General features: G+C 46.2%; 2 protein-coding genes across 2 annotated transcripts in view; both read right to left on the bottom strand.

Moving 5' to 3' along the window:
- Ano2 (anoctamin 2) overlaps window positions 1-7,594 on the bottom strand; it is a 347,394-nt gene extending 339,800 nt beyond the window's left edge. The window contains exon 1 of the mRNA XM_052721782.1: window positions 7,493-7,594. Within this exon, the coding sequence (XP_052577742.1) occupies window positions 7,493-7,514 (22 nt within the window). The 5' untranslated portion in view covers window positions 7,515-7,594. The remainder of the gene's footprint in view (window positions 1-7,492) is intronic.
- Window positions 7,595-12,337: 4,743 nt separating this feature from the next.
- Window positions 12,338-27,869, bottom strand: part of Vwf (von Willebrand factor) — a 136,716-nt gene continuing 121,184 nt past the window's right edge. The window contains exons 45-52 of the mRNA XM_052720566.1: window positions 26,475-26,655; window positions 25,729-25,769; window positions 25,150-25,266; window positions 16,578-16,676; window positions 15,775-15,903; window positions 14,898-14,937; window positions 13,127-13,224; window positions 12,338-12,661 (exon numbers count right to left, since the gene is read on the bottom strand). Of these exons, the coding sequence (XP_052576526.1) occupies window positions 12,473-12,661; window positions 13,127-13,224; window positions 14,898-14,937; window positions 15,775-15,903; window positions 16,578-16,676; window positions 25,150-25,266; window positions 25,729-25,769; window positions 26,475-26,655 (894 nt within the window). The 3' untranslated portion in view covers window positions 12,338-12,472. The remainder of the gene's footprint in view (window positions 12,662-13,126; window positions 13,225-14,897; window positions 14,938-15,774; window positions 15,904-16,577; window positions 16,677-25,149; window positions 25,267-25,728; window positions 25,770-26,474; window positions 26,656-27,869) is intronic.

The raw sequence follows: 27,869 nt of genomic DNA, 5'->3' as shown, positions 1-27,869 counted from the left end.
ATGAAGAACATGCTATTTGTGTCATATACTCAATGACAAAATCACAATTTAGAACCCAGACAGGTGGCCCAAATGAACTTACTCATTGTTAGCCCATCCTACACTGTGGTTTGGAGCATGACTGATCAAATTAAAGTGTACATGCCCTCCTTTGTCTACCATGAGGAAACAGCCTGTCTACAAAATAATTGGTCAAAACTGTTCTACTAGCTCATTAATTAAGCCTGTTTTGAAATAGCCTATCTACAACATAATTGGTCAAAACTGTTCTATTAGTTTATTAATTAGGTCTGTTTTGCAACAAGTTCACTGACTCTGTTTGACATGAAAGAACATGATGATGCATCATGAAGAATGAGCAAATGTAACTTCTCCCATCCTGCCACACACACACACACACACACACACCATTTTGGTTGACTCATCTCTTTCGTGAGTTCCCTCAATGTCCCTCATGCCCCTCCATCACCCACAAACATCTCCCATATCTGACCACCTCTTTCTCCTGAATATATCTACAACTTCTCCTAACATACTGAAGATGAATATTCAGAACTAGAGATCGGGGCCTGAACATTAAAATTTGGGATGGATTTGTATTTCACTGATGACCAATGATACTGGCCATCTCGTCACAGAATGTTGGTCATTCATGTATCTTCTTTGGAGACATACAGATTCTTTGCTCACTTAAAATTTAGATGACTGTCTTTTTGTTGTGTAATTGTAAGAATTATTTACACATTCTGGAAACAAGCTCCCTGTCTGGTCCATGACTTGCAAATGTTTATTCCATTGTATGGGTTGTCTTTTCACTACTTGATGGCATCTCAAGGCATTATTTGGTTTTTGTATGCAGAATATGTGTGAGAGAGAAAGAGCAAGAGTAAAAATGAGAGTAAGGAGCAGATGAGGGGAGAGAGGGAGAAAGAAAAGAATGGATGCATGCATGCATGGGTGCATGCATGCATGGGGCACTGTGGAGGTCAGAGGTCCACCCACCTTCTACCTTGTTTCAGACATAGTCTCCATTATTGTTCACGGCTGCACACCAAGGTAGCCAAGCTGCAAGCATCCAAGGATTCTCTTTTCATTTTCCCATCATGGCACACTGGGATCACAGACACTTATATAACTGTGTCCAGTAGTTCTTCATGTCAATTCCGGGTATCTGAACTCAGTCATCAGGCTTGTAAACCAAGCACTTCCCCCACTGAGCTCATTTTCTCAAATTTTCAGCATTTTATCCACCCATTCACTGGGTGTCTACTATGTGCCAGGTGCCCAATATCTACCCAACCCCCTGTCATTGAGGGGCTCTCCCTGTTTATACTGTGTAAAAGTGTAAAAAGAGTTGTTAAATTTATCATGCTGGGAGAATTTGGGGATGGTATTATTGGACAAGACTGAAATATAGGCATTTGAGATGAGTAGTACATCAGGGAACCGAGTTACTACATTAATAAGTGGAATTATTTTATTACTATCCATACTGATGGCAAAACTATCCATGTAAGATATAGTCTGCTCAGCTAACTGATGCATAACAAACACACTAAAAGCAAAGCAATGTGGAAAGTATAACAATGTTCACTTCTTGCAAGAGTAACAGCCCAGGGTTGGTAACAAGGGTGGTGAGTGACTCTTTTCCAGGGAGCCTGGATGATGGAGGCCAGCTGACTTACACATGATGAGTTGCTGAAGGGGAGGAGTGTGGAGGAGCTGGCCAGGAAGGTGTCTATGGGCCAGACCCAGAAGTAGTGAGCATCATCCTTCATGGTCTGCTGCCTAGAGCTCAGTCTTGTGACCACATCTAATTGCAAGGGAGACTGGGAAATGCAGACTAGCCCCATGTTCAGGAAGAAGAGAACATGGAACATGGACTCAGTTAAGCAGCGGCACTCTTAGAATAGGGGCCTACAAGAAAGAGCAAGTTTGGTGTGGCATGGTCACACTCAGGGTACTATATTCAAATTGCAGATTTATGCATTTGTCTCCCAAGGTAAGGTATGAGATGTTCAGATTTCAGCACTCAGGAAAAAGTAGGGTATATAGTAAGTTCTTATTAAATAGTCCATGAATGGTCGTAATTTTTGGATCAAGAATGGTGATGTGTCACAGGCTTGTCCTCAGGGTGACAGAAATGGGGCCTAGTAAGAGGTCTTTAAGACACTGGGGGCATGTCCTTGAAGGGGATTGTAGGACCTCAGGCCCCTCCTCTTCCCTTTTTGCTTCCCAGCCATGAGCTAAGTGTCTTCACTCTCCCATGTCTGCAGTGGGTTGCCTCACCACAGGCCCAAAGCAATTTGGCCAACTGATCATGAACAGAACGTCTAAAACTGTGAACCAAAATAAGTTTTTCCTCTTTATAATTTGATTCTCTCTGCTCTTTTGTTATAGTAACAGGAAACTGACTGATGCAAACAGTGGGCTGTGAGGCAGCAGCTGGTCAGCTGGTTCTGTTGCTTCTTGAGACCCACAGGGAACATCATTCATCTCTGCTGCCAATAGAGAGGAAGGTGCTTGCTTCCCTCTTTCCGACGGCAGGTGGCCATGCATCCAGATCAGACAGGAAGTACATCAAGTCATTCGGGCACAAATTACCTATGTTTTGTGACATCTAGCATCTGGATTTCTTTGGTGTATAGAACCCGTTCCTAAGCACTATGACCAAGTCTCTGATGTATGTTCCATAAGTTAAGGGGCAAAACTGAAGCTATGCAGGTAAAAGGGCCTAATGTCCATTGTGGCACACACCACTTCTCTAGTCCTGGAGTCAAACATGCTCATGGTTTGCCGGGTGTGATGGCTTTTCCTTCATCTCTAGTGACAGGCTTCTCTGGCTCCGGGATTCATGTAAAACCATGTGGCACACTACCTGTGAGAATGACTATACTGCAAAATGTGAATAATGACAAATATTTCTGAGTTGGCACAGAAACTGGCACCACTATAAATTGCTAGCAAGATCATACCATAGCACAGCGGCTTTGGAAAATGCTTTGAGATTCCTTGAAAAAAGTAAAGCAGAATTGTCATGTGACCTGGTGATTCTTCTCCCAAGTATATACTCCAAAGGAGGAAAAACTAACTTTGTGCCTGAGAGGTGAAAGAAGCGTCACTCACAGTATTCAGGAAGTAGAAACCCAAATGTCCATCAGCTGACAAATGGAGTAACAAAATGTATTACATGCTTACAAGGAGATATTGTTGAGCCATAGAAAATAATTGAGTATTGATTCATGCCAGGAGGTAGCTGCACCTTAAAAGCATTGCGCTAAGTGAAAGAATCCAGACACCAAACGCCATAGAGCATAAAGTTCCATTTATGGTAAATATCCAGGATAAGCAAATTTATAGCATAAAATTAGATTGCTGCTTTCCATGGAACACAGGGAAGGGGGGAAAGGTGTGTGATTGTCGCGGAGCATGAACTCTCTTTTAAAATGATAAAATGTTCTAAATTAGATTTAGGAGTGGATTATGCAACTCTATGAATATATTAAAACAAACCCATTGGATAGGTAGGTTTTCCGGTATGGAAATTATATATGAATACAGCTGTTATTTTTTTCAAATAGAATTCCTAGAACTGAAAATTACAATAACTAACAAGAAAAATGTACAAGATGAGCTTAACTGAAGAATATAGAAAAATGTTCAACAAAGTTTAAAAAAAAAACAGATCAGTGAAGGTAATCTGGAGAGCAGAGGACTCAGGCTGGAAAGTGTTTGCCAAGCATCAAACAGCCCAGCACACATGTGGTTAGAGTTCCAGAAGAAGAAGAGAAACAAAAGGGGGCACAAAAAATGCCGCAGAACTACTGATTGAGTCACCAGTGTGTGGACAAAATACAGTAACTTCTAGCTCTCAGAATTCCAGCAAACTCAACTTCTCAAAAAAGTACGAAGAAAACCACAGCTACATGCATCACAGTCAAACGACTAGAAAAGTGGGAACAAAAGCTTATATAATCCACCAGGCTAGAAAGGGGCTCCACCCGGTTAAAACTAAACTAGGAACTAAGGCCAGCTTCTCCTCCAAATGCTGGAGATCACTCAGGGAAGAGTATGAACAAAGAAAAGCCCACCTGTATTGTACAACCAAAAGAAACAGCCTTCAAAACAGAGGATGAAAGGAAGACGTATTCCTGCAAAACACAAGCTGCAAGAGGCTGTCACTGGGAGAACGACACCCCAGGAGGCACTAAGGATGGTCTGCAGCTGAGAGGAGAGGTCAACAGATGGAAACCTGGATGAGAACAATCTGCTGGGTGTGGTGGCACATGCTGGGTGTGGTGGCACGTGCTTGTAATCCCTGCACTGGTGGGCCTGATGCAGTTTGATACCAGCCTGGGCTACACGGAGTTTCTATAGTGAGACACTATCTCAAACAAGGGAACAAACCAATAAGCAAACAAATAAACCGATCCCGAGAGAGGTATCACAAAAGACACTGAGAGACACTGGTCTACATGGCATATTAAATGGTTTCCTATATGTTGTACTTCCTCTCCCATGGGAGATTTAGTCAATTAATCCATTATCATATAAACCCAATGGCTTACAGTCAGCCATCTTAAAAAATGTAACAGAGAGGCACTGGAGAGATGGTTCAGCAGTTAAGAGCACTGGCTGCTCTTCCAGAGAACCCAGGGTCAATTCCCAGCACTCACATGACTGCTCATGACCATCTGTAACTCCAGTTCAAGAGGAACTGACAACCCCCTGTCCTCCAGACTCCAGGCATGCACATGGTGCACAGACATACATGCAGATAAAACATCCATACATATAAATAAAATAAATTTTATATGTAACAGAGAAGACTGGCCCACATAAGAACAAAACAGAAACATCTATTTTAAATGATCAGAAGCCACACAATAAATATCCATGGATAAATAATACTCTTTAAAACCTACTAATGGGTGTGAGGGATTTAGCTCAGCAAATGGAGCTTAGCATGTGCAAGGCCCTGGGTTTGGTCCCCAGCACTGAAAATTAAAATAAAATCTATTACTAAAACTACAGCTCTTTATGCTGGGCAACATCTTACATAAGTATCGCTAAGAATTGTTCTGAGAAAGCCTCTTGCTATGCTCTCTACATTGGCCTGGAATTCATGGTTCCCTTGCCTCAGCCTCCTGAGTGCTGGGATTACTGGCATGTGCCATCACACCCAGCTTATAACATTTGTTTTAAAAATTAATGATGGTGAGCTAGTCTCCTTTTATAGACAGTGAGAGCCATGTGACTTACTTCCTTTTCTGACCTGTCAGAAAGTTCATAAATTTTTCTCAATGACAGTAGCTATTCCCAGTCTAGCTAAGTGCATACCCCTATCCTGCTTGGGCTTGAGCCCTTTAAATAAACTACCCATGATGATTCCAGGTTGGAAGTGGTGTCGGGGCACACAGCCTTCCCTGCAGTATGATCACAACATTTAACTAACCCCCTTGCAAAATTAATGCCTCCTTTAGCAGCCCCAGTTTTGTCCACATTTCCCATTCTCAATTACTAGTATCCACACTTCCTCCTAATGACTTCTTTTAAATAGAACAAAAGCAATAAGGTGAGTTGGTAGGGAAATATGTGGTCCAAGATCAGATCCAAGTTTTAATTTTGGCTTCATCCTTCAATGACAGAGGTTGGTGAGCACGTGATCACAGCCATGGCCCTTAGCTTCTCTGAACACCAGGTTTGCCTTCCATGAAGTAAGTTGAGTAGCGACTCCCAGAGTCACTGTGCCAATCATCTGCTAGTGTCAGGTACATGGAGATACTTGGTAAAAAGCAGTCTTGCTTTTCCTTTAGATCCCGAGAGCATTTGGCCTGAGCTGTAGGACACAGAGTCAAACTCACTTCTTACCACTCGCCTACTGATCACACTGTTCCAGCCACTGGCCGCCCTATCACTTTCATGACATGGGACCTACATTTCCTTTGCTTTAAACCATTCTCTAGGTATCTCTGTGGCTTCTTTTTTATGCACTGTCTGTTCAAGCTCACCCCCTTCCTTAACCACCTGGCCACAAATAGAAATTGACAGAGATTGGTGCTACTAGCGCCCCCCCTCCAACCCCAGGCTCTAGCTGTCAGATGCACAGTCTCCATGTGTTCTAGAAACACCATGCACAGACTGGGATAGGCTTCATTCATCCAGCAGAAAGGAGCCACTGAATAGAAGGACAAAAAAAAAAATAATCAGATCCTCAGAAAATAAGAATAGAGATGCTTCACTTGGGGCCCAAATGCCTCCTTCCTTCTAATTCTATCCCACAATAGCAGACAAAGAGAAAGTACACATAGAAACTAAAGCTGAACCTGGGTTAGTGTCTGGAACAACAGTGCTAGGACCCACAGAGGCAAGCCAGAGGACAGAGGGGCTGCTAGACAGAACCTTCCCAAGGTGTCAGATCCCAGCACAGCCGCACAGCAGCACGACAAAACAGTAACAGAATCACACAGGCCCTGGAGGTCCTGCTGCTGGAGCAGGGTGACAGCAAGCTTCCTTGAGATTTGGTGTCAGGTTGCAAAATTCAGACAGGTGAAGGGATCAAAGAGTGTCACTGTTATCTTAAAAAGCAGTTTTTCCCATCCTAACAGTAACACACACACACACACACACACACACACACACACACACACACCTTGCCAAAGATCCTCTTGCCCCACTGGCTTTTGGGCTGAGATCTCACCTTGCTCAGTGGGACCTCCTGCCCTGGGCCAGGGCCCACAGAGTCCCTGGGAATATCTGTTCACAAAGTGACTAACACTTGTCTTCCAGTCCCTTCTCCCTGCTCCTGCCAAAGCCATAGGCGCCTCCCACTCCAGCACCAACAACAAGATACCCCACAGATCCCATTCCAGGCAAAGACCAGCTCCCAACCACATCTGTCTGTTCATTCAGATTTGGAGGGAGTGCAGTCCAATAATAGCCTTGTCCCCCGAACTCCACCTCAGTCAGCTTCTCTTCTAAGAAACACCTGTGGGAATGTCATACATTCCTGTGTCTGCCTGCAGCCAGGTAAAATGACTCATGCCAGGGCCCTTCCTAGGGATGGTTTGGGAGAAGAGGCTTTCTGAAACCAGAAGGCCACTTTGGGAGGCTGTGTCCTCAGCAGACTGTCGTGTCAACCTGGCTCCTGGCTGACTTACCCTCAGACTGGACCACGTACAGAGACTGTAGCAAGGAGAGGCAAATAACAGGTAGAACTGGTGACCAGCCCCTGAGAGGTGGCACTAGTCCTCTGTCACTCGTGCCCTCCTTGATAAAATGTGTAAAGAAAAATAAAAAGTTTGGTGAATTACCTGGGCACCCTCACCTTCCCCTCCACAGAGGAAAAGGAGTCAGCTTGTCACACCACCCTTTCCAGAGTCACCTGAAGTCACTCATCCCAAAGGACAGGTGTTAGAATGCCTTCTCCTCCACATCTTCCCTCAACTTTGTGAGATGCTGAGAACCAGAGTCCTGGGCAGGGGAAACTTACCTCGCAGCCCAGGGGCTGCCATAGTGCTGGCTCCAGAACGCCAAGCCCCAACTGGTGGTCCTTGGCCGTATGCACTAGCCTCTAGACAGGCTTATGCGGCTGCTGCGGAGTTAATTCCATCGCGGCTCAGCTCAGTCTGGACGCGCCTGCCCCTCCCCTGCGGCTGCCACCTCCTCCAATCCATCCCTCTCCCTTGACAGTCCCCACGCTCCTCCTGCGCTGAGAGCTAGCCTAACATCCAGAAAGGATCCCAAGCTCAGGTGCAGCCTGGTGACACGCTGGAGTCATGGGCTGCGGGCCAGGGAGTAAATGCTGCGGGCACTCCTCCACCCGGAGCCTGAGCAAGCGCCACACGGCCCGGCTGGCTCGCCTGTGATAATTCAGCCGGATTATCTCATGAACCGTCTGGCTGATTAGTTTCCAGTCCTGCCAGCGAAGCCTCCTTCCTGTGGCCCCAAGGGTCACCACTCTCCAGGCTACAGCCCTGAGCAGTAGTATGGACACAAACAGCACAATGGGGCCCCTTCACATACTCTACCCCCTCACCAACTGTCTGGAGTAAAGCAAGAAAAAGCCAGCAGCAGGCCTGGGAGTAGAGGACAGGTGCAGGCACACAGGAACGCAAGGCAAAGAGGAGAGGGTGTGGATTTATTCGAGCTTCCCCAGGAGGCTCTAGGACAGTTAAGGGGGCAAAAGTTAAGCTGTGGGACAAGAGTAATGTAATTTCCCTAGAGTGGCTTAGGGACCTGACCATGGACAGAGGGGTGAAGAGGCCTCCAAAGGGCCATTCTCAGTGATGTGAGCTACATTCCAAGATGCCACAAGCATACTGTGCTCCTCAATACCACGACCCCTCCCCATGGAAAAGCATTGTCACCATCACGTACGCTATGACATACTGTGATCACTGACTCTGAGAGACATCTGTACCCTCTTCTACAGAAGACAGTGGCAAAACACAGAGGACAGAAGGCATCATGGTCCAACCTCGAGGCTTTATTCTATAAACTTCCGGTAATAATATTTATCTAAAACTCTGGCTTCTTCAGGAGTCTCTCGAGTGCTTCGCGTTATCCCCTGGGTTCATGCCTCACTCCCAATCTTCATTCTATGATGACTTCCATACATCCTCTCACACATGAAGAGGCTATAGCCTGCATGTCCCATGTCCCAAAGCAGGCAGTCTGCTCAATGTCCCTGCTCAGAACCCTCCACAGTTCAGCTTCTCTCTCCCTCTTCTTTCCCTTCACGATCTCCTACCTTCACAGTGCCCTCTTCCTGCTTCCAGGGATGCTTGTCCATGTCATTTCCGTCCCTAAATGAATAAAGGGGACCCACCCACCATTGCTCCTTCTCCATCTTTTAGCTATCCTCCCCAAGGAGTTCTTCCATGACATTCCTCTAAAACCTGTTTGGGGACCATCCTGGTTACTTTTCTATTGCTGTGATTAAACACTCAAAAGCAGTTAGGGGAAGAAAGGGTTAATGGGGCATAAACTTCCAGGTCATAGTGCATCACTGAGGAAAGTCAAGGCAGAACTGAAGGCAGGAATCTGGACACGGGAATCATGGAGGAATGTTTCTTGCTGGCTCTCTCCGGTCCACTCCAGTTCTGCAAAGGCCCACCTGCTAGGGCTGGTGTTTCCCACAGTGGGCTGGGCCTTCTGACAGCAATCATCAATCCAGACAATCCCTAGCAGACATACCCACTAGCCAGTCTAACCGGGGCAATCCCTCACTTGAGGGTCCCTCAGATGACTCTAGGTTATGTCAAGCTGACAGCTGAAGCTCACTAAGAAAGGATTTGATCTCACTTGATCTAAGAGTGACCACAACAAAAGGGTTCCTACCATGAAGGGCAGACTCTTCCTTTGGAAACCTGTAGGTACAGGAACACAGATGTGCACATAGACACACATGTGCATTACACCCATGCACTGGTTAGGATTTGTCAACTGGACACAAGCGAGAGTCATCTGGGAAGAGGGAACCTTAATTGAGGGATTGTCTCCATAACACTGCCTTTAAGAGAATCTTTGGAAGCTGGCCCTTGGAGGTATGGGTGAGAGAGAACTGGCCCTACCCATTACCTGGGCAGCATGAGAGAGCTGACTCCAGTGGCATGGGCACAGGAGAGGTGGTGGGCTGACCAACTCAGCTACCATCCAGGCCCAGATCCAGGGCTTTGAGTTGGCCCACCCCAACATCTACCCCATCTGTGACCTGCTGGAGCACATGGAGGGACTGGTCCTGCAGAACCATAGCCACAGGATCTCCATGACTCAGGACAACAGCAGGATCTCCTAAAGGAGTCTCAGTGAAGGTCCAGTATTGATGGTATAGCTGAGCCATTGAACCAGACCAATGACTCATTGCGATGAACTTTTGCAAGTAAAGCCGTTTGGGCAAAAGGCTGTGCTGTGTGACACACCACAGCTCCCAATGCCACTATGGCAAACAAATATGTGATGGAGAGGCTGGAAAGATGGAGGAGAGAAATGGTACCTGTGCAGCAGAACTGGAGATGTGACAGTTGTGATGGGTATGAGAGAAGGCTGCGGTTGTCAGAGGAGCAAGTTGTTGCCCAGAAGGGTTAGCAAGATTTTTTTTATTTTAATTTTTTTCTTTTGGGGGGTAGGTTACAAAAGGTGGAGGGCAGATATGGAAGGACTTGGAAATGAGTAGGACTGGGGTGCATGATGTGAATTTCACAAAGAACCAATAAAAATTATGTAAAAAGAAAAGAAAAATCTTCAGAGCGTTTTCTTAATAAGCGATTGATGAGGGAGGGCCCAGCCCACTGTGGGCAGTGCCAGTCTTGGGCAGGTGGTACTGGGTTCTATAAGAAAGCAGGCTGAGCAAGCCATGATGAGCAAGCCAGTGAGCAGCTCCCCTCCATGGCCTCTGCATCGGCTCCTGCCTCCAGGTCCCCAACTTGAGTTTTTGCCCTGTCTCCCTTCATGATGGGTGTGAGCTATATGCTGAACTACAAACCCTTTCCTCCCCAAGTTGCTTAGGAGAGGCATTTAATTACATTAGTAGAAAGCACCCTGGGACAGCCCACCTGTTCCTCGTCCTGTGTTCTCAATTGAAACATGGCTTTCTCCACTTGGGTTTTCTCTATGGACTAGCACGAGGCATTCATCATTCAACCACCAAGGTCAGGTCACAAGAAAACTGGCCGGCTGTCCTTGTCCACAGGCAGTGTTAAGTGATCAGTCAGAAGAGTGACAGTTAATCCTGTCCCTGGATCTGGTTTCCTCCAGAAACTGACCTTACCAGTGACTCAAAGTTGGGGAGCACAGGAATATGAAGACGTGACAACCTTTGAATTATTAAGCAGCCATAGAAAGCATTCATCTATTCTTCCCTGTGTCTACCCCACTCAGCTCCACCAAACCTGGTCATCGTCATGGCTTGTGCCCTGTGACAGAGTTTCATGTGTGGTTTGTCCTAGGCAGTGGCAGGTGCTAGAAACCTAGGAATGTAGCAGCCCCTGATCCCCATGAGAGTGATGAAAGACTCTACAAGCAACAGGGACCATGGTGCTCTGGCTGAGTGGCCTGGGAGTTCCTGTCTAGCTGTAAAGGCACTTGGGTTTTGAACCTGGACTTGCTATCCAGAGACCTTTGCAAGACCTATGTAACCTTTGCAAGCCATTTAACTTCTCTGAGCTGTTTTCATTATCTGTGCAGGGATTAGAGCAAGACGGCAGACTAGACGCCTAAACCTTTTCTGACTCCGTTGTCCAGGACTCTCATGAGATAAATCTCCCCTATGTGAAAGACTTGGAATGAGCATCGGTACCCATCAGACTCCCAGAACACAACCAGGACATTCCTTTTTTCTCCCTTCCAGCTGGAGACCCTCCCATTCTGCCAGCAGGGACATGCATGTTTTTCCCACACATTTCAAAGGAAGACCACCTATACCTGGGGGTGACAGTACCACCTAGGGATTTCAGAACTAGATGCTGTATGTTGTTGACGCTACCCTTCCACTAAGGATGTTTGGAGCAGGTAGGGCCTGGCAGCTAGCCTAAAGCTTGGAGCACTCAGCATGTCAGCCATATAGATGCAGGAAATCCCCCAACACTCTGCCATTGGCGTTGCTAGAGTCACTTGTCCCTGCCTGTGAGAGTGGGTTTCTCATTTTTATGCTTATCTCTTACACTAGAGCACTTAGAAGTCACCTAGGACAATTCAAGCTTTATCTTAGCACAAATTAGTGATCCTCACTACTGTATAAATGAGATGACCATGCTAATTTTACAGATAAGGAAACTGAGTCTGGAAGTCATGTTGGGGTTGTTGAAGACCATACACTTGAGTGAGGGCCATAGGTAGAGCCCAGGTCTTCCCCTGAGCCTGGTACCCATCTGCTGTCATTGAGCTTATGATGGGGCCTGGCTTCTGCACCTGCTGGCATCCAGTCTCCAGGTACCTCCCTCCTGCAGGGGCCACTAAGGTACATAGGGGATTTGTCATGCCTCTCCACAACGTCATCCACCCTGACTGCAGGAGGCCAGTTCCAGAGTCCACCTCTCTGCCATGCACAGAAGCAACCTGATTGAGAGATTTGAGAACTGGGTGCTCCGAAGGATATGTTTATAGGTTCAGGCCACCTGGCTAAGTTTCTGGAGAGGCATCTCCACCCTGTCCCTTCCCACCCAGAGGATATTGTAATTCCACCACTTCCTGGTATTAGACGGCCTCAGTCCCATGCACTGCGCTAGGAGTACTTGCAGAGGAACCCTGTGCTTTGCTCCTCAAAGCCACCCTCAGACCTCAGACTTAGGCCACAGATGTCATCTCAGACTCAGACACAGTCCACCACCAGCCTTGGTTGAGATGAGAACTTGGCCTTTATTGTGGGCCCAGGAGGGCACAGGGGCAGGCAGGACGTACAAGGGACAGAGTGACTCTGGCTGGTCAGGCCATGACCCAGGCAGCAGTGGGAGTCCACTGCAGCTGCAGGGCCTCATTTGCTGCACTTCCGGGGAGCGCACCTGCACTGCATGGCGTTGATGACCTCATGGTGCACCACAGAGCCATTGGTGCAGAGCAAGGGCACGTGCATGGACTCCGTCCTCGAGGGCCAGCAGCAGGAGCACTGTTCCTGCACGTCCTCAATGTCAATGGAGTACACGGCTTTGCTGGCACACTTGCCCTGTAATACAGCAGAGAGACGAGGCATCACAATTCTGAATGCGGTAGCAGGACTGGGACGGCCTGCATCAACCCTCCTCCTGCCTTTCGAAGCAACACAGGCCCTGCCTCACCCAGAGGCACCTGGGAGAGCTAGGCAACTTGTAGAGGTAGATCTCAGGAAACAGTGAACTTCCTTTCTCCAATTATTACACACACCCAAATCCCTCTAGCTGTGGTTTCTACACACACTGACCGATTCTGGCCCCCCATCTTCTACAAATGACTCCCCAGTCTCTTTACAGATTTGTTTTGGTCTTTCTTCTGGGTCAAACAATCCTACTCCCTAAATGAAACATTTACTTTAAAGACAATGTCTACGATTCCTTATATCTCTCTTCCTTGTGACTTCCAGATCCTTCTAGATGATAACTAAGGAAACTTTAGCCTCTCCTACCCAAGTCTTCTTGAAGTCACACAGCCTTACCTGGCAGTAATGAATGTCCACTTCCTCTTGGGACTTACAGTCTCCCACTTTGACGTACTTTAGCTTGGCTATGATGTCTTTGCAGTCGGGCTCCTCACCTATGGGACAGGTGAGAGGTGGAACTGGAGGGCTGGCTAGCTGGGGTCCTGTAAAACACTTTCCACATCCAGTGCCTTCGCTAAGTTGAAAATGGTCCTCTTTCTATCAACAACTAACCAAAGCCAGTTGCGGGGAGAGGAATTAAGTTTTTCAAGCTCACCTCAGCTGCCCCTGGCTCCTCAGATTCAGAGATAGCATTACTACTGGATAATTCACTTAACTGTTCAATTCTAATTGCAGAAGGAGCCTGAGTTGACTGTATTTTGGTCATATAGACAGATGAGGCTTGCTTTTATATAATTTGAAATTCAGAAAAACATCATGGCCAAAGCCATCTTGTCATGCTGTAACTATACCCAGAAGCTAAAGACAATGAAGTAGCCATTAAATAAAATTCATATCAGTCCACCCCTGTCTTTGGCTAAAAATACAAATGTCATGGCCATATACATATTCACTTCTTCTGTAGAGGCTGAGGAGACTCGTAAGACCCTTTGGACCACCATTCCTTGAGAGTTGTTACTTCCACATCACCTGTATGAGTTTCCTTATATACAGTGACCTATATACACACCTGAAGCTCTGCATGACTCCCTGGGAAGTCTAAGCTCTACTGCCAGCTCACTACTCTGATCTGAGTCATGACAGCTTTCCATCGTGCGAAGTTCCAAATCTAGGCCAACCCCTAGAGACACATTAGCCTGCCTCCCAACTTCAGACTAATTTTATGGTAAAGGAAAAGTCTTCCAACTGCATAAGAGGGTGACTTTGGAGCCAATGTGCAATATTCTCTTGTTGCAGATTTAAATCCTTAAGCCTAGCTTATTTTCCTTCCAGAAGGTCTTACAGCATTCTGAACATGTTGGCCAATGAAGGCTCCTTATTGCTGGTTTTGGAGATAGTGGCCTCTGAACCAAATCCCAAGAATAGTATCTAGAGGGAGTGTATCTTCCCTGATGGCTTCCTGAATTCACATTCCTAAACCATCCACTGGGAAATCTGCAAACACTCTCAGAGTGTGTTTCCTCCTTCTGCAGTTTGGTGATAGCACTCACTGGGGCTCTCATAACAAACCATCAAGAAAAGAAGAAATGGTTGAGCAAATTCATGCTTTCACCCTTCTCTAACTTCAACTAAGATGAGCCCACAAATCTAAAATGAAGCTAAACAAACTAAACTAAAAAAAAAAAAAGTCTAAGCAAAAAAAAAAAAAAATGTGACTTGTGCTCATGAACACAAAAATGCATGGGGGAGATAGTGTCTGGTGCACATCTCCAAAACCCCACCTCTGATTGTCTCTGCCAATCAGAGCCATTAGTACGGTGTAACTACAAGGCCAAGGGGGACCAAGGTTGATGAAAATAAGGCCGTGAACTTGGACTAGCCTTGTGATGCTCTCTCATGATAGATATATAAACAACCAAAGGTTCTAAGGTGCACATGAGGCTGAAAGAAGAGAGGAAGGTAACTTCTTCATAAGCAATTCATGGGAGATTTGAGCAGGGTATGGGCTAATGATAATCAGGAAGGGAAGGTAGTTGGCTGAAGGGATGAACCTAATGACCAACTGATAAACAAGAACTATTTTTCTGGAATAAAGTTTACTTCAAATAATAGTGCCTGGCCTTGGTCTAACGGAGCTCAAAGCGTAGGCTGTTAGTAATGTACTCACACGTGTCACAGCAGGTGCCTGGGATTTTCGTGATTTTCCCCTTCAGAAAAAAGAAAAGTACAAGATCAGGCACAAATAATTCAACATGGATGAGTTCTCAAGTCACATGAATTTCTGGCTCTGAACTCAGAGCTCTGAGCTGAAATCTCCAGATGTAAACTGCTTTCCCATCACAATTGTGAGGCAACTGAACATTTCACCTGACCAGAGTGGTCAGGATTTTCATTCCCAGGAAAACATGAAAAAGGGTCAACGGAAGGGTTACAGCTCTGAGGGGAAAGATTCCCCAACAAAAGGGTTACAGCTCTGAGGGGAAGGTATCTGGCAGTTGGGAGCCAAGGAATACCACAAAATCACTCTGCACAACAAACCTCACACAAGAGATTTCTTGGGAAAGACACAAGAAGGCGGCTGCCTCTGCTCAGGAGACAAGCAGCAGGGAACTGAGCAGGAGGCGGGCTTTATAGAGGGTTTCTTGGAGGTGGAAATTTCCAGGGTGGAGACTTCCAGGGTGGGGATCGGTGGGACTTCAAGGAAAGCCCAAGGATTGGTGGGTTTTCAAGCTCAGAGATCGTGTCTTTTGGTGAGTTTTCAAACCCGGAATCAGGCTCTGACCTTTTACCCTACAGTCAATGTCCTGCCTTACTATTCAAAGATCATAGCTTCCCTCTGGTGACCAACTATTTTCAAAGCATCCTATGCCTTGGAGAATTATCTCCTCATCTCCATTTCATTGACTCCTCAACCAGTACAGAGATGTGTCTTGGACACTGTGGGATTGCATAAGAGCTGAGCTGACATTGCCTAGAACTCCACCCGTGGAGTCAAACAGTGAGATCTTCAAGGCAAAGGCAAAATCTGAACTGCAGTTACTCACTCCTTCGGCCAGACACGTGTGTTCATCAAAGGGTGGGCAGCCTGTGACCCTCTTCTCCCAGATGTACTCTCCTCTCTCATTGACCTTGCAGAAATGACTGTCACAGCCATCCTGGAGTGTCTCGTCTCGCTGTAAAGAAAAAAGAGAGTGGGTAGAATCAATGCAGCGATGGTGTTTGGATTACAAAGCCACTGTCAGCCATGGCCTTGCCTCCTTTGAACTGCTAAAACAATGAGGAGAACCACAGAAGGATGAGACGATATGTAAAAACTGCATACTCAGAGGACAGACTAGAGGCGCTGTCTCGGTTCCATAATTTACTTATTATAAAGAGAGCTGCAGAAATACAGAAAGTCCTCAGACTATTCTGACCATGTATTTACAAGATGGAAATGCAGGGACAGCAACCTGACTAATTGATAACCAGATGGGATATGAACCAAGACCCCAGCTCTCAGACCCACCAGTTAGTTCCAGGAGTCACAGGTGGGTCTGACTGCCTGGCCGGTCCCACCGAGCCTCAAGGCTACAGAAAATCTTTTTCAAAACAAAAAAAAAATCAATCCACTCCAAATGAGGTCATATGCCAACTACACGTTTGTCAGGAAGAGCAAAAGGGTAACAAAACTCAAAGAGGAAACCCTGTGCCTTCCACAAGTCATCTTCACTTCCCTTAGAAAGGGAAGTGAGAGACGCAGCCGACAATGAGCCCCAACAGTCCTTCGGCTGGAGGAAAAGACGCCCCTCCCAGGGAGAAACCAGAGAGTGGTGTGAGGGGATTCCTGAGTCCAACTCATTCCCACCTTCAGGGTCACGATCTGTCCTCCTCTTAGCTGAATAGTGCAAGCTGTAGGCAAGCATCTCCCACAGCATTCACCTGGGTTCTTCTCTTCACGGTAGCCCTGTATGCAGGAAAGAAAGCAGCCACAGTCACCTGCCCAGAGCAGCGCAGTTATAACTAAGCTCACCTGACTTGCCTTGGCTATCCCATAGTTACTCCCAGAGTTCAGCGGACATCCCATAGTTACTCCCAGAGTTCAGCGGACATCCCATAGTTACTCCCAGAGTTCAGCAGACATCCCATAGTTACTCCCAGAGTTCAGCAGACATCCCATAGTTACTCCCAGAGTTCAGCGGACATCCCATAGTTACTCCCAGAGACTTTTGTCCAAAATGAAACTTGATTTTTTTTTTAAATCCAAATATTGTCTTTTTCCAGTTTTCTTTATCTTGGCAGAAGACCTAGCTGCTCAAACTGGAAATCCGGCAGTTATCCTAACTCCTCCATCTAGTTTTCTCAGTACTTTCCCATCACAGCCATTAAAATCCAACTCTTGCTAAAAATGCATCTCATACCCACCCATTGTCATAACCAATCCCTCTGTCATTCTCTCATCTAAGCCATCATCATCTTCTACTGACTCTGGTAAAGTCTCCTGCCTCTGTCCTCGCCTCCTACCACAGGCTTCCATATGTCCATTAGAATGACCTTCTTAAGACACATCTAGCCGGGTGATGGTGGCGCACGCCTTTAATCCCAGCACTCGGGAGGCAGAGCCAGGCAGATCTCTGTGAGTTCGAGGCCAGCCTGGGCTACAGAGTGAGTTCCAGGACAGGCTCCAAAGTTACACAGAGAAACCCTGTCTCAAAAAACCAAAAAACAAAAACAAAAAAAAAAATCTATCCCACCTTGACACTCCTACTTAAGACTGAGATTCTTTGAGTGCAGTTCTGGCTCTAGAGGTAGCACAGGAGCTTGTGTTGGATGGACACCCCACCTTCAGATAACAATGGCAAATGATTGACAGATAGTAAAACAACTATTAAAGGCAAAATCAGAAATAAATTGTTGGTTATTTGACCCTTGAAAAAATGAAAAATAATGAACAAAATTTACATTTTAATGCCTTTTCCCACCAGACAGTCTGTAGGGCCCTGGACTGTCAAAACTCAAGGAAATTATAGGTGTCTTCTCCTGACGACTTAAAAGACAAGTTCAGAACTACTAGAAGACCTGGAAACCAAGGGGCCCATCTCAAGAAAGAAGAAATCAAAATAAGAAAGCCTACAAAGCTCCATGTAAATTCTCCTCAAAGATTTGGTTAGCCCTTTAATTACATGTGTACTGAGAAGCCTGCAAGAAGCCTGGGGACAAAGGATGGGTGGGTAGGCATTCAAGAGATCTGAGCAGAAAGTTCATCTGCCATGTCTCAGAGGAGACAGTTTGGGAGAGCAAGGTGAATAACTTGGGTGTCTACCAAAAATTCACAAAGACATGAACATACAGACATCTAAAGAATAACTCTCATACTAAAGCCTACCTAAAGCATTATATATAAAAGAAGAAAAATCAGAAACGTATTACTCTTCCACCATAGACATAAAAGTCTCATTTTTAATTACGAACAGATCTAGTAGTAGATATAGAAAAGAGTACCATGTCATGACCAGATGAGGTTTACTCAAAACAATGGTGACCTCACCACTTGAAACCAACCAATGCAATTCTTTGTGTTTCCAGAGTTAAGGAGAAACTATAAGATTGTCTGAAAATATCAAGCCATCCAGCAAAATTCAAAGAACTATTCATAATTTAAACTCTCATAATTGTACGACTAGAAAAGAATTTCTTCCATGTGATAAAAAGTAATATATTTTGTCATGCTCAGAGAATTGGTTTCCAATAGGTTAAAAAAAAAAGTTACACTCATCACTTCTATTCATTATCACACTAGTGGTACTAGCCAGTATGATAAACAAGAAAAATAGCTGGGCTTGGTGGCACATGCCTTTAATCCCAGCACTTGGGAGGCAAAGGGAGGCAGATCTCTGTGAGTTCAAGGCCAGCCTTGCAAGACTCTATCCTTAAGAAAGACGTTATCTAGTCTCAGTTATTTTCTTATAGTGGCACAAGCAGACTGAGACAAAACCTAAATAAATGGAGAAATATGTGTTCATGGATGGAAATACTCAGTATTATCAAAATGTCCATTCTCTTAAGACTGAACTATGTTCTACACAATCCAGTATACTTTTAAATTCTTTTCATAAAAAGTAAAAAGTTGACACTTAAGTTTTTAAGGAAGTAAAATGACATAACCCAATCTTTTAACAGAACGATTCTGAAAGATTTACACTATCTGATTCAAGACTTACTGCAAAGCTACAGTAATCAAGGATGTGACCACAGGATTTACACATTAATCAAATGACTAGAAAACAGAATCCAGCAGTAGATCTACATATCCACAGACAATTCTTTTCTTACACAGGTATCTAGATAATTCAATGAAGGAAAGGTAACTTTTCAGTAGATGGTGCTGGAATCACTGGAGAGCCACATTGGGGGTGTGTGGCTTAAATACTGTGAGAAGAGGGTTGTGAATGTATGTGTGAGTGTGTATGTGCATGTGCGTGTGTGTGTGGAGGGATGCATGGGGGGTGTTTGTGGAGGGGTACATTGGATGTGGGTGTGGGTGTGTGGAGGGGTGTATTGGGGTGTGCATGTATGTGGAGGGAGGGGTGCATTGCGTGGGAGGGTGCCAGTGGAGGGGTGTGTGTATGTGTGTGTGTGTGTGTGTGTGTGTGTGTGTGTGTGTGTGTGTAGGAGTGAGTTGGGGTGTGTGTGTGTGTGTGTGTGTGTGTGTGTGTGTGTGTGTGTATGTGTTTGTGGAGGGGTGCATTGCATGTGGGGGGGTAGGCCAGCGGTGTGTGTGTGTAGGGGTGAGTTGGGGCGTGTATGTACATATGTGTGTATGGAGGGGTGCATTGGGTGCGTGTGCGCATGCGCGTGTGTGTGTGTGTGTGTGTGTGTGTGCTTGTGGACAAAACTAAGTCCCCTTTGGTCATATCTAAACACAAAACTCAAACTATAAAGCTTTAAAAAAAATAAAAAAGAGTATTTTCCTGGGCTTGAAACATGGATTTCTTAAACAAAAACTTAAAACCACTAAGTATAAAATGACATGTTGTTATGCCATAATTTACCAAAATTTAAACTTCTGATCTTAAGTTGAGAGCCAATGAGAGAGATAAATGTAATAAATTTTTTAAAAAAAAAGCATCATTCCAAGTGTGGCTGGTGCACACCTGTGGTCTCAGCAGGTGGGAGGCTGACACAGGAAGGGCATGGACCAACTTGGGTTGCATAGTGAGATCTTGTTTCAAAAACAAAATAATTGGCATCTGAATACAGGGAGGAGCCCAGACAGCTCGGTAGTAAGAAGACAAACAACCCAACTTAAAAATACTGAAAATGCAAGGCTTGGGGAGATGTCTCAGCAGCCAACAACACCTTCCAGGGGATTCAGGTTCAGTTCTCAGCGTCCACACGGCAGCTCACAACCATCTGTAGCTCCAGTTCCAGGGGATTTGACATTCTTTTGTAGCCTCAGTGGGTACCAGGCATGCTCATGGTATACATACACACATGCAGGTAAAAACACTCATATAACATTTTTAAATCTTAATAAAAATAGTAAAAAGCTTAATCCAACACCTCACAAAAGAAATGGGTGGTAAGCACATACATTGCCTTAGACCCTTCATCAACTGAGAAACATACATTTAACATAATTTAAGATCTCAACCTACAACAGAAAAAAATGAAAATGCTTAGCAAAACCGAGCACTGGTAAGAAAGTCCCTGAAACCCTGACACACTGGAAGCTCTCCCTGGCCATCAAGTGAGTCCCGAGGCATGTATGCTGGTCCCTCTGTGCCCAGGAGCTGGCACCGGCATCAGCTCAGTTTGATGGTGACTCGGGATAAGAGCCCTTCGTTCACATCTGCACTGGGGAAGGCAAAAGCTTGAAGACAGCAGGACTTCGCTATTTTGCAAAATGCCTTCACGTTTGAAAGATACCATAAGTTTGCCAATTTGTAGAATAAACAGATTTTAAACAATTTTGTATAATTATATAATCTACATATATTTAACAAAATAATAGATAAAAATGCTACCATCGACTGTCTTATCAGTTCATAAAAATAAAACTCCTCTTCTCCTCTTTGCCCTAAAAGAAAGAAGGTGCTCTCAAAAACATGGACTGTAGCTGTGTTTAGTAGGGGCAGGGATGATCAAGCACAGAGACCAGAGTCCAACCCCTAGTGTCCACATAACAAGTCAGGGGTGGCAATGCATATGTGTCATCTCAGTACTGGAAAGTGAGGCAGGTGATGCGCTGGACTCACTGGCCAGGTAGCTCTGCCTAATTGGCAAGGTCACAGTGAGAGGCCATATCTCAAAAGCAAGATGGACAGCTGACCTCTGGCTTTCGCATACAAGCACATACAGGGAGAAATAAATGAATGAAATAAAAGTATAGATTTAGTTCTGTGGTACACCAACTCTTCCCATTCTTGTTTCCATTGGGCCACTTTTATGGATCACCACACTAGAGCTATTCACTGGGGTCCAGAGGACCTGTGACAAAGAGCTATAACATTCTAAGCATAGTGCCTAATGCCTGTAATTCTAGTGCTCAGGAGGCTGAGGCAGGAAAAATATCCTTAAGTTTTATGACAGCCTTGGCTACAGTATAAGATTCTATCTTGAAGTACGGGGGCTGGGGGAGGGGGGAGGCAAGAGAAAGACAACTCTAACCAATCAGTTTTAACACCCAGACGAAGCCTCTGTCAACATGAAGGGCAGGCATCGGTGAGCTTGGCCAGAAGTGAACTTCAATAATTTGCTCCCAGTAAATCAGCCTATGAACTCGATGTGCCTTCTGGGGGTTGAACACGAGGATGGAGCTCAGCACAGAGGCAGGGAGCCTGGGCCAGGGGCCAAAAGCACCACTTTGAAATGATGCTGTTGGAAATGGAGGACCACAAGGTAGCGTTTCAACCGTGAGGTTGAAGCTGTTTTTAAAATGCACAATTCCTGGAAGGTACACTGGCAAGGGAAATGAGGGAGGGAGAAAAGAGGAGTAGGCACTGAGTGAGACAGGAGTCAGATGAAGAAATGAGACGCAGCTTCGGTGGGGCTGCCTTCGTGGGAGCTTGAATCTGGGCATTTTTAGTGAGTGCCAGAAGAGCATAGGAAACAGTGTCCTGAGAAGGGCAGGGGGACAGTTTCTCTCTACCGAAGAAGCAAGAACAGCTGCAAGTAGAGAAGGGACTGTGGGAGGAAGGGGCTGTGGGAGGAAGGGGCAGACAGTGGCTGGAAGGGCAGTGGGTGGCATCCACACACCAGGGAGGCAAAGTCCAGCCAGGAATAGGAAAAGCAAAGAGGACCAGGAGGGCAAAGGAACAGAAGGGAGAGGGCAAGAGAGTGGAGAAGAAAGAAGCCGTATTTTTAAAGGATGGTGGGGGCTTGAAGACCAGAAAGGATGGATATTCATCAGCACAGGAGTGTGTGAAAGAAAACAGGACCTTCCCCTCCCAAAACCCATGACCCTCACCATGGCTGCTGCCCTGTTAAGTATACTGTAGCCACTGCTAGGCCCAGAACAATGAGAGGACAGGAAGAGGACTTGCCTGAGCACACCTGGACACCAAGGTGGCCACTGCCAGCAGGTATGTACGTCATAGGCTGCCACCATGTGCCACTCCCCTGAGCATCCCATGAAACATTCAATTCATTGTGGAAAGTCAGCACACACACACACACACACACACACACACAGGGGCCTTGTCTCTGGCTGTTACTGAATTGTCCAATCACTGCTAGAGGGGACCAACTCTTCCTCCACCAATGGGTCAAGCTCCCAGCCAGCCACTGACATCCCTGCTACAGCCAGTGAGTCCTAGTTTACAGCCATGTTAGTTCTGCTTCCTCTCGTCCATCTTGTCCCAAAGCTCCGCCTTGCCAACCAGTCCCCGGCAACCCTTCAGCTGCCTTACCCAGCTCGTGCCCTTCAGTTCTTGCCTACTTCTCTTCGCTGACCTCTACTTCTGTCTGCTGGCTGTTCACCATCCTCCGTCTTAGACGTTCATATTCGACATTCAGCTCATGGAAAGCCAGCGAGCAGCCCCTGGCAGAGTGGCCTCTCTTCTTCATGTTTTATTTATGCTCGTCTTTCAAACTTCATCTCCACCACTCATCAGCACAAACCACCTTGCTCTGGTCTCTGTGGGAGGTGATGCTAACACCATGTATCTGGTGAAGGCATCAATCAGGTCTACCTAGATGTCACTCACTGCAATTGCCCCACCCCCAGAGCCTTACTGAGGTCCTTCAGGGAGTGTATCAAGGCCAGTTAAGGATGTTGATGTACAAGAGGACCAGCTAAGGCAATTCTCAGCGAAGCTTGAAAAAAATAGAAGGCAGACTAATCTAGCTATTCTGAAGGGGGCATACTGCTTTGGCAAGATATCAAAATGTTGGAGGAAAAAAAGAAATAATACAGAACAACATGGGCATGTGTTTTAAAGTATGTAAGCACCTTCTGGAAGCAGAGGAAGTGACTGTACCACACCTTCTGAACACCAGAGGGCGCTGCTAGGGGAGATTAATAGTCTCACCCACACAGACTACAGCCCCACCCCAGCCCCAGCTCAGCTTCCAAATGTGTGAATCTCTGAGTCTGTTTCCTTCACTACCTGGGATGCAGCTCAGTAGACAATGAAGGTGAAAGGTGGCATGTAATTTGAGACAGTGTTACTCTGCTCCATGATGAAGGCCTCAGCTGTTGTAGGGGGAGTTGTTTTACACTCACATGCTAACCCCCAATCCTAAAACATCAACTGCAATTTTGCAAAAGATCAAGAACCTGTATTTAATTGGTTTCATTTTCATCAAAGCGTATATATCCTCTTTGAATTGAATCACGCTATCAGAAAGAGCTGTGTCTCCCAAAGGGCCATCCATTCCACTGACCTTTCATTAAGTCCTGCTTTGAGCTTGACACTGTATAAGTGTCATGGAAAACACAGATATAGGTCACCTGTCCCTTGTTCTAATAAAAACAGGAAGCACCCACATGACTTCTCAGCTCCCACTCCTTGTCCTATCCCTGTCCTTTCCGGGCGCCACTCCCCCTGTGCTCTACCCTACTCACAAAGGCCCGTACTGCCTGCCACCCATCCTGTGGCTTTGTAAAGCTGACAAGGAGAAGCCCCCCACCTGGTGCCACCTGAGGTACTGGAATCCCTGCCTCTAGCTCACAGGAAGCTCATATACCAATGTATTGTCTAAAACAACTGAAGCCCAAACACAAAGGGTAGCTTGAGGGAGAAACTCAGGTCTCTTTAAACATTTAGGTCCCACCAGCCTGTGTGAGGCCTATAATATCCCTATTACATAGGACTAAAAGCCATAATTAAAATAATAACATTATATCCCTTAAATATGTATAATTTATGTGTCAATTAAAATTACATTAAAATTAAGAGTAAATTAAACTAAAACATACTTTTAAATTATTGCACATTGAGTTTTTTTCACCTACCAAACTAAAAATTATCTACTTGTCAGAATGATCCTTAAGAATGTATCCAGAACAATTGAGAATCACAATCTGACCAAAAAAAAAAAGAATGTGTGTGTGTGTGTGTGTGTGTGTGTGTGTGTGTGTGTGCGCGTGTGTGCGTGCGTGCGTGTGTGTGCGTGTGTGTGTGTGTGTGCGTGCGTGCGTGTGCGTGTGTGTGCGTGTGTGTGTGTGCGTGTGTGTGTGTGTGTGTGTGTGTGTGTGTGTGTGTGTGCGCGCAGGCATTCACCTTCCACAGGCTCCTTGTGGAGGTTGGAGGACAACTGCAGGTTATCCACATTATTTGAGACAGGGTCTCTTCGTTCCTCACCACCCTGTACACCAGGGCCCACAAGCTTCCAGGAACTTCCCTGTCTCTGCCTCCTATCTCTCTGCAGGAGCAGTGAGATCACACACGTGCTCCTGTACTCAACTTTATGTGAGGTCCTGGGATTTGAACTCAGATCTTCACGTTTGCACTGAAAGTGCTTTACCCACTGAGCCATCTCCCCAAGCCTCAGGATGAACCATTTCCATGACTGAAGTGTCTACTAAGGAAATGAATGTAGATTGTATACATTAGGGCTCATCCATTTAGATGAAGGTTGTGAAGGGTCTTGCACGTTACAAGGGTCTCACGAGTATTTCTTGATTAATTTTGAATATTTTCATGGTAATGTTTCTTAAAATATGTCTTTAAAGATACAGAGCTGTGAGGACAGCATCAAATGCCTTGAAAATATTGTGCGTGTTTAAAAAAACACAAGAAGAAAATGCTTAAAATTTATAAGACTAAATTGTAATTATTTCTGAGGGATGAAGTTTGGGTAGGTGTCCTGATAGCTGTCAGATATTGGCCATAATCAATCAGAACAAAGGCAAGATTTAAGGAATCTAGTGAGGGCCTGTTGCTTGGGTCCCACAGAGACCGAGGCATCCCTCTGTCCCTCGGAGGCTCTCTTACCACGGGGCAGGCTGCACAGGTAGTCTTCTTACACTCCAGCTTGAATCTGGAGACGGCCCCTGTCTGCACAGTGCAGCGGCAGGTCGTGCATAAGTCAACCATCACACTTTTCCCCGGCTGGAAACAGAATCGGAGTCAGGTTTCCCAACAGGCCAGATACTTCTCCTGCCTCACCCCCTTAAGCCTGCCTGCTTGCCTGAGGCTCCCAGCAGCCATTGCTGAGATATAGCCCCTGCTTCTTGTGGCCATTCCATCCTGCCTCCCCACCTTAAATGTGGACATGGCCAAAATAAAGAGGTGGCAAGACAATGGGAGAGAGCTTAGACAGAAACGTGCTCTGTGACTCTGATGTGCTTTCACATGTGCAAAGGACATGCCCACATGCTTGGGGTGCCAGCCAGGAAGTGAGTGCAGGGCAGCCAGCCTGTGCCCTGCAGAGGGGAAAGGGTGGCCCAGTGTGGATATGAGGCTGGAGATCCCTAAAAAGGTCTCCAGCTTTCTCTTATGTCCATCTTAGTCTGTTCTACCCACCCTTCCCACACACACCCCCATGCCATCCCACCACCAGCTCCAACTCACCCCAATGATGGTGCCATTGAGTAGGCAGGCTTCCACAGGCTCTGGGGAGAAAAGTGACAAGTGAGCATAGACACACCCTCCCTAAACCTCCCTTACTAATCTTCTCCATGTCCTGGCCTCACTCTTCCGATCTTGACAGTTCTCCACACACCCCACACCCCACCCTGGTGTGGTGAGTCTTCCTGCTTGGGCCCTAGTGGCCTCTCTTTTCCTTTCAACCAATAGATCAGAACTTCCTGATTCTTCACTACCCATCCTAATGGAAGAGCCTCGAGGGCACTAGTTAGCTGAGATTGTGTTTAGGGGATGGATGGATCAGCTGTCCTTTGGGCTTGCAAGAAAAAAAAAATAGAGCTTAAGAATTGTTATTGCTGTTTGTTTGTTTGTCTGTCTCCCTGCCAGCAGGGTTCAGGGATAACAACGCCTTCCCCGAGTTGAAGCAATACTGCATTATAGAAAATGTGGTCTCCAGAGTCAGAGAAACCTGGCCCAAGATGAGTCCACCACCCAGTATCATGTGGATGACACAAGACAATGAGTGAAATGCCATCACTGGGCTCAGGGCTAGGCACAGTGGCCTGCACAAAATCCCCACTGTCTCCTCTTGTCTGACTTCTCACAGCTGCAGTAGTAATGATTGTGCCATTTCTCTGAGTTGCTAAAGAGGCAAAGAACTTAGGAGCCTGAGGAGGAAAGAGTCTTGAAGGTAAACCCAGGCCCAGCCAGGCCTGGCCAGCCCGACTCACCACAGCGACAGCTGGGACAGCATGCTAAGGCCTCACAGTTCAGCTGGAAGCCTGTGGGACAGGTAGGGATAGCCAGCTGCGGGCAGGAGATGTTCCTCTGCTGCACAAAGACTGTCTCCTCCACTCGGACACACTCGTTGATGAGGCAGGGGTTCTCAGGGACAGGCCACCGAGAGCCAACCTACAGAATACCAGAGACCATCAGAGTTGCCACGCAAGGCTGGGGCCCGAGGTCTTGTAGCAGTATGCTGTTCTTGGGGAATTTTTTTGGACTCTGAAGGTGAGCCCTTGTTCAAACCAAAATTGAAACCACGGGGTAATGTACACAGGGGGAATGACAGGGGTCATCACAATAAATCTGGGTCTAAGCTGCCCTGACTAGATCCTAAGCCAAAATCACGTGTCCCTGCCCCTGAGGCTCTCTGGTATTAGCACTACCAACTCCATCCTTTCTAACTGGAGGAGGAAAGCTGTTCTTATTCTGACATCAGAACTACAATTATCTAGGAGACAATTCCCTGTTGTTAGTAAAATGGCTTGAACATGGCATGATGGTACACATCTGTAATCCCAACATTCAAGAGGCTGCAGCAGGATCATAAGTTTGAGGACAGCCTGGGATAGATGGTAAAAATGATGTCTCCAAAGAAGTGGGGAGGCAGAGAAGCTTCTTATTTAGGCAGGTGGAAGTTTAATGCAGACACCCATAACTGACCCAAGTGCCAAGAATAAGTGATAGCAAAGTGCTCAACCCTAAATAAGACAGCTTAAGCACCCCTCCAAGGCTCAGGGAAGATCAAAGAGGCGCAAAAAATATATAAGATCCAGAGAATGGGGAGATGTGCTGCAAAAAAGATACCTTCTGGACATGACATGCTGTTGCATTCATGAACTCACCACAGCTGCAGCCATCTGCGCTAGACCAGCACAAGACTGGACCCCTCAAAGTTTCAGCATGGACTGGGAGGAGCCTATTGTACAGCAATTTCCTCCCAGACAAAGCTTTCTTCTGGAAGGAAAGTCTTTAAGAAACAGGATGTTGTCAAAGGAGGTGAAACATTTCATCCTGCAGGGACACTCCTTAAACTCAGGAAGTAAGCAACTCAAAAGTCTTCAGGAAGTTTCTGAAACTGACCAGAATCACTAGGCCTCGCCTTCTCCAAAGTTACATAAACACTAGACTGCTCAGAGACACTCTCAGACAGGCTAAGCTTCCTAAAAGAAGCTAAGACCAGCTGAGCTGCCTCTGAGAGGCAGAGACCAGCCAAGCTGCATGGAAAAGGCTCAGACCAACTGAACTGCCTAGAAAGGACACTCTCCAACCCACTGAGTGGCCTGCAGGCTGTGCAGTGGGCTGCAGGTTTCCAGCTTTTGTGAGCTGTCACCCATGCTGGG

Source organism: Peromyscus californicus, unplaced genomic scaffold (genome assembly GCF_007827085.1).
Source record: "Peromyscus californicus insignis strain IS unplaced genomic scaffold, ASM782708v3 Scaffold_6__1_contigs__length_162567912, whole genome shotgun sequence".
Lineage (NCBI taxonomy): Eukaryota > Metazoa > Chordata > Mammalia > Rodentia > Cricetidae > Peromyscus > Peromyscus californicus.
The sequence above is the reverse complement of the archived record's forward strand: the minus strand, read 5'-3'. Positions and strand labels throughout refer to the sequence as shown.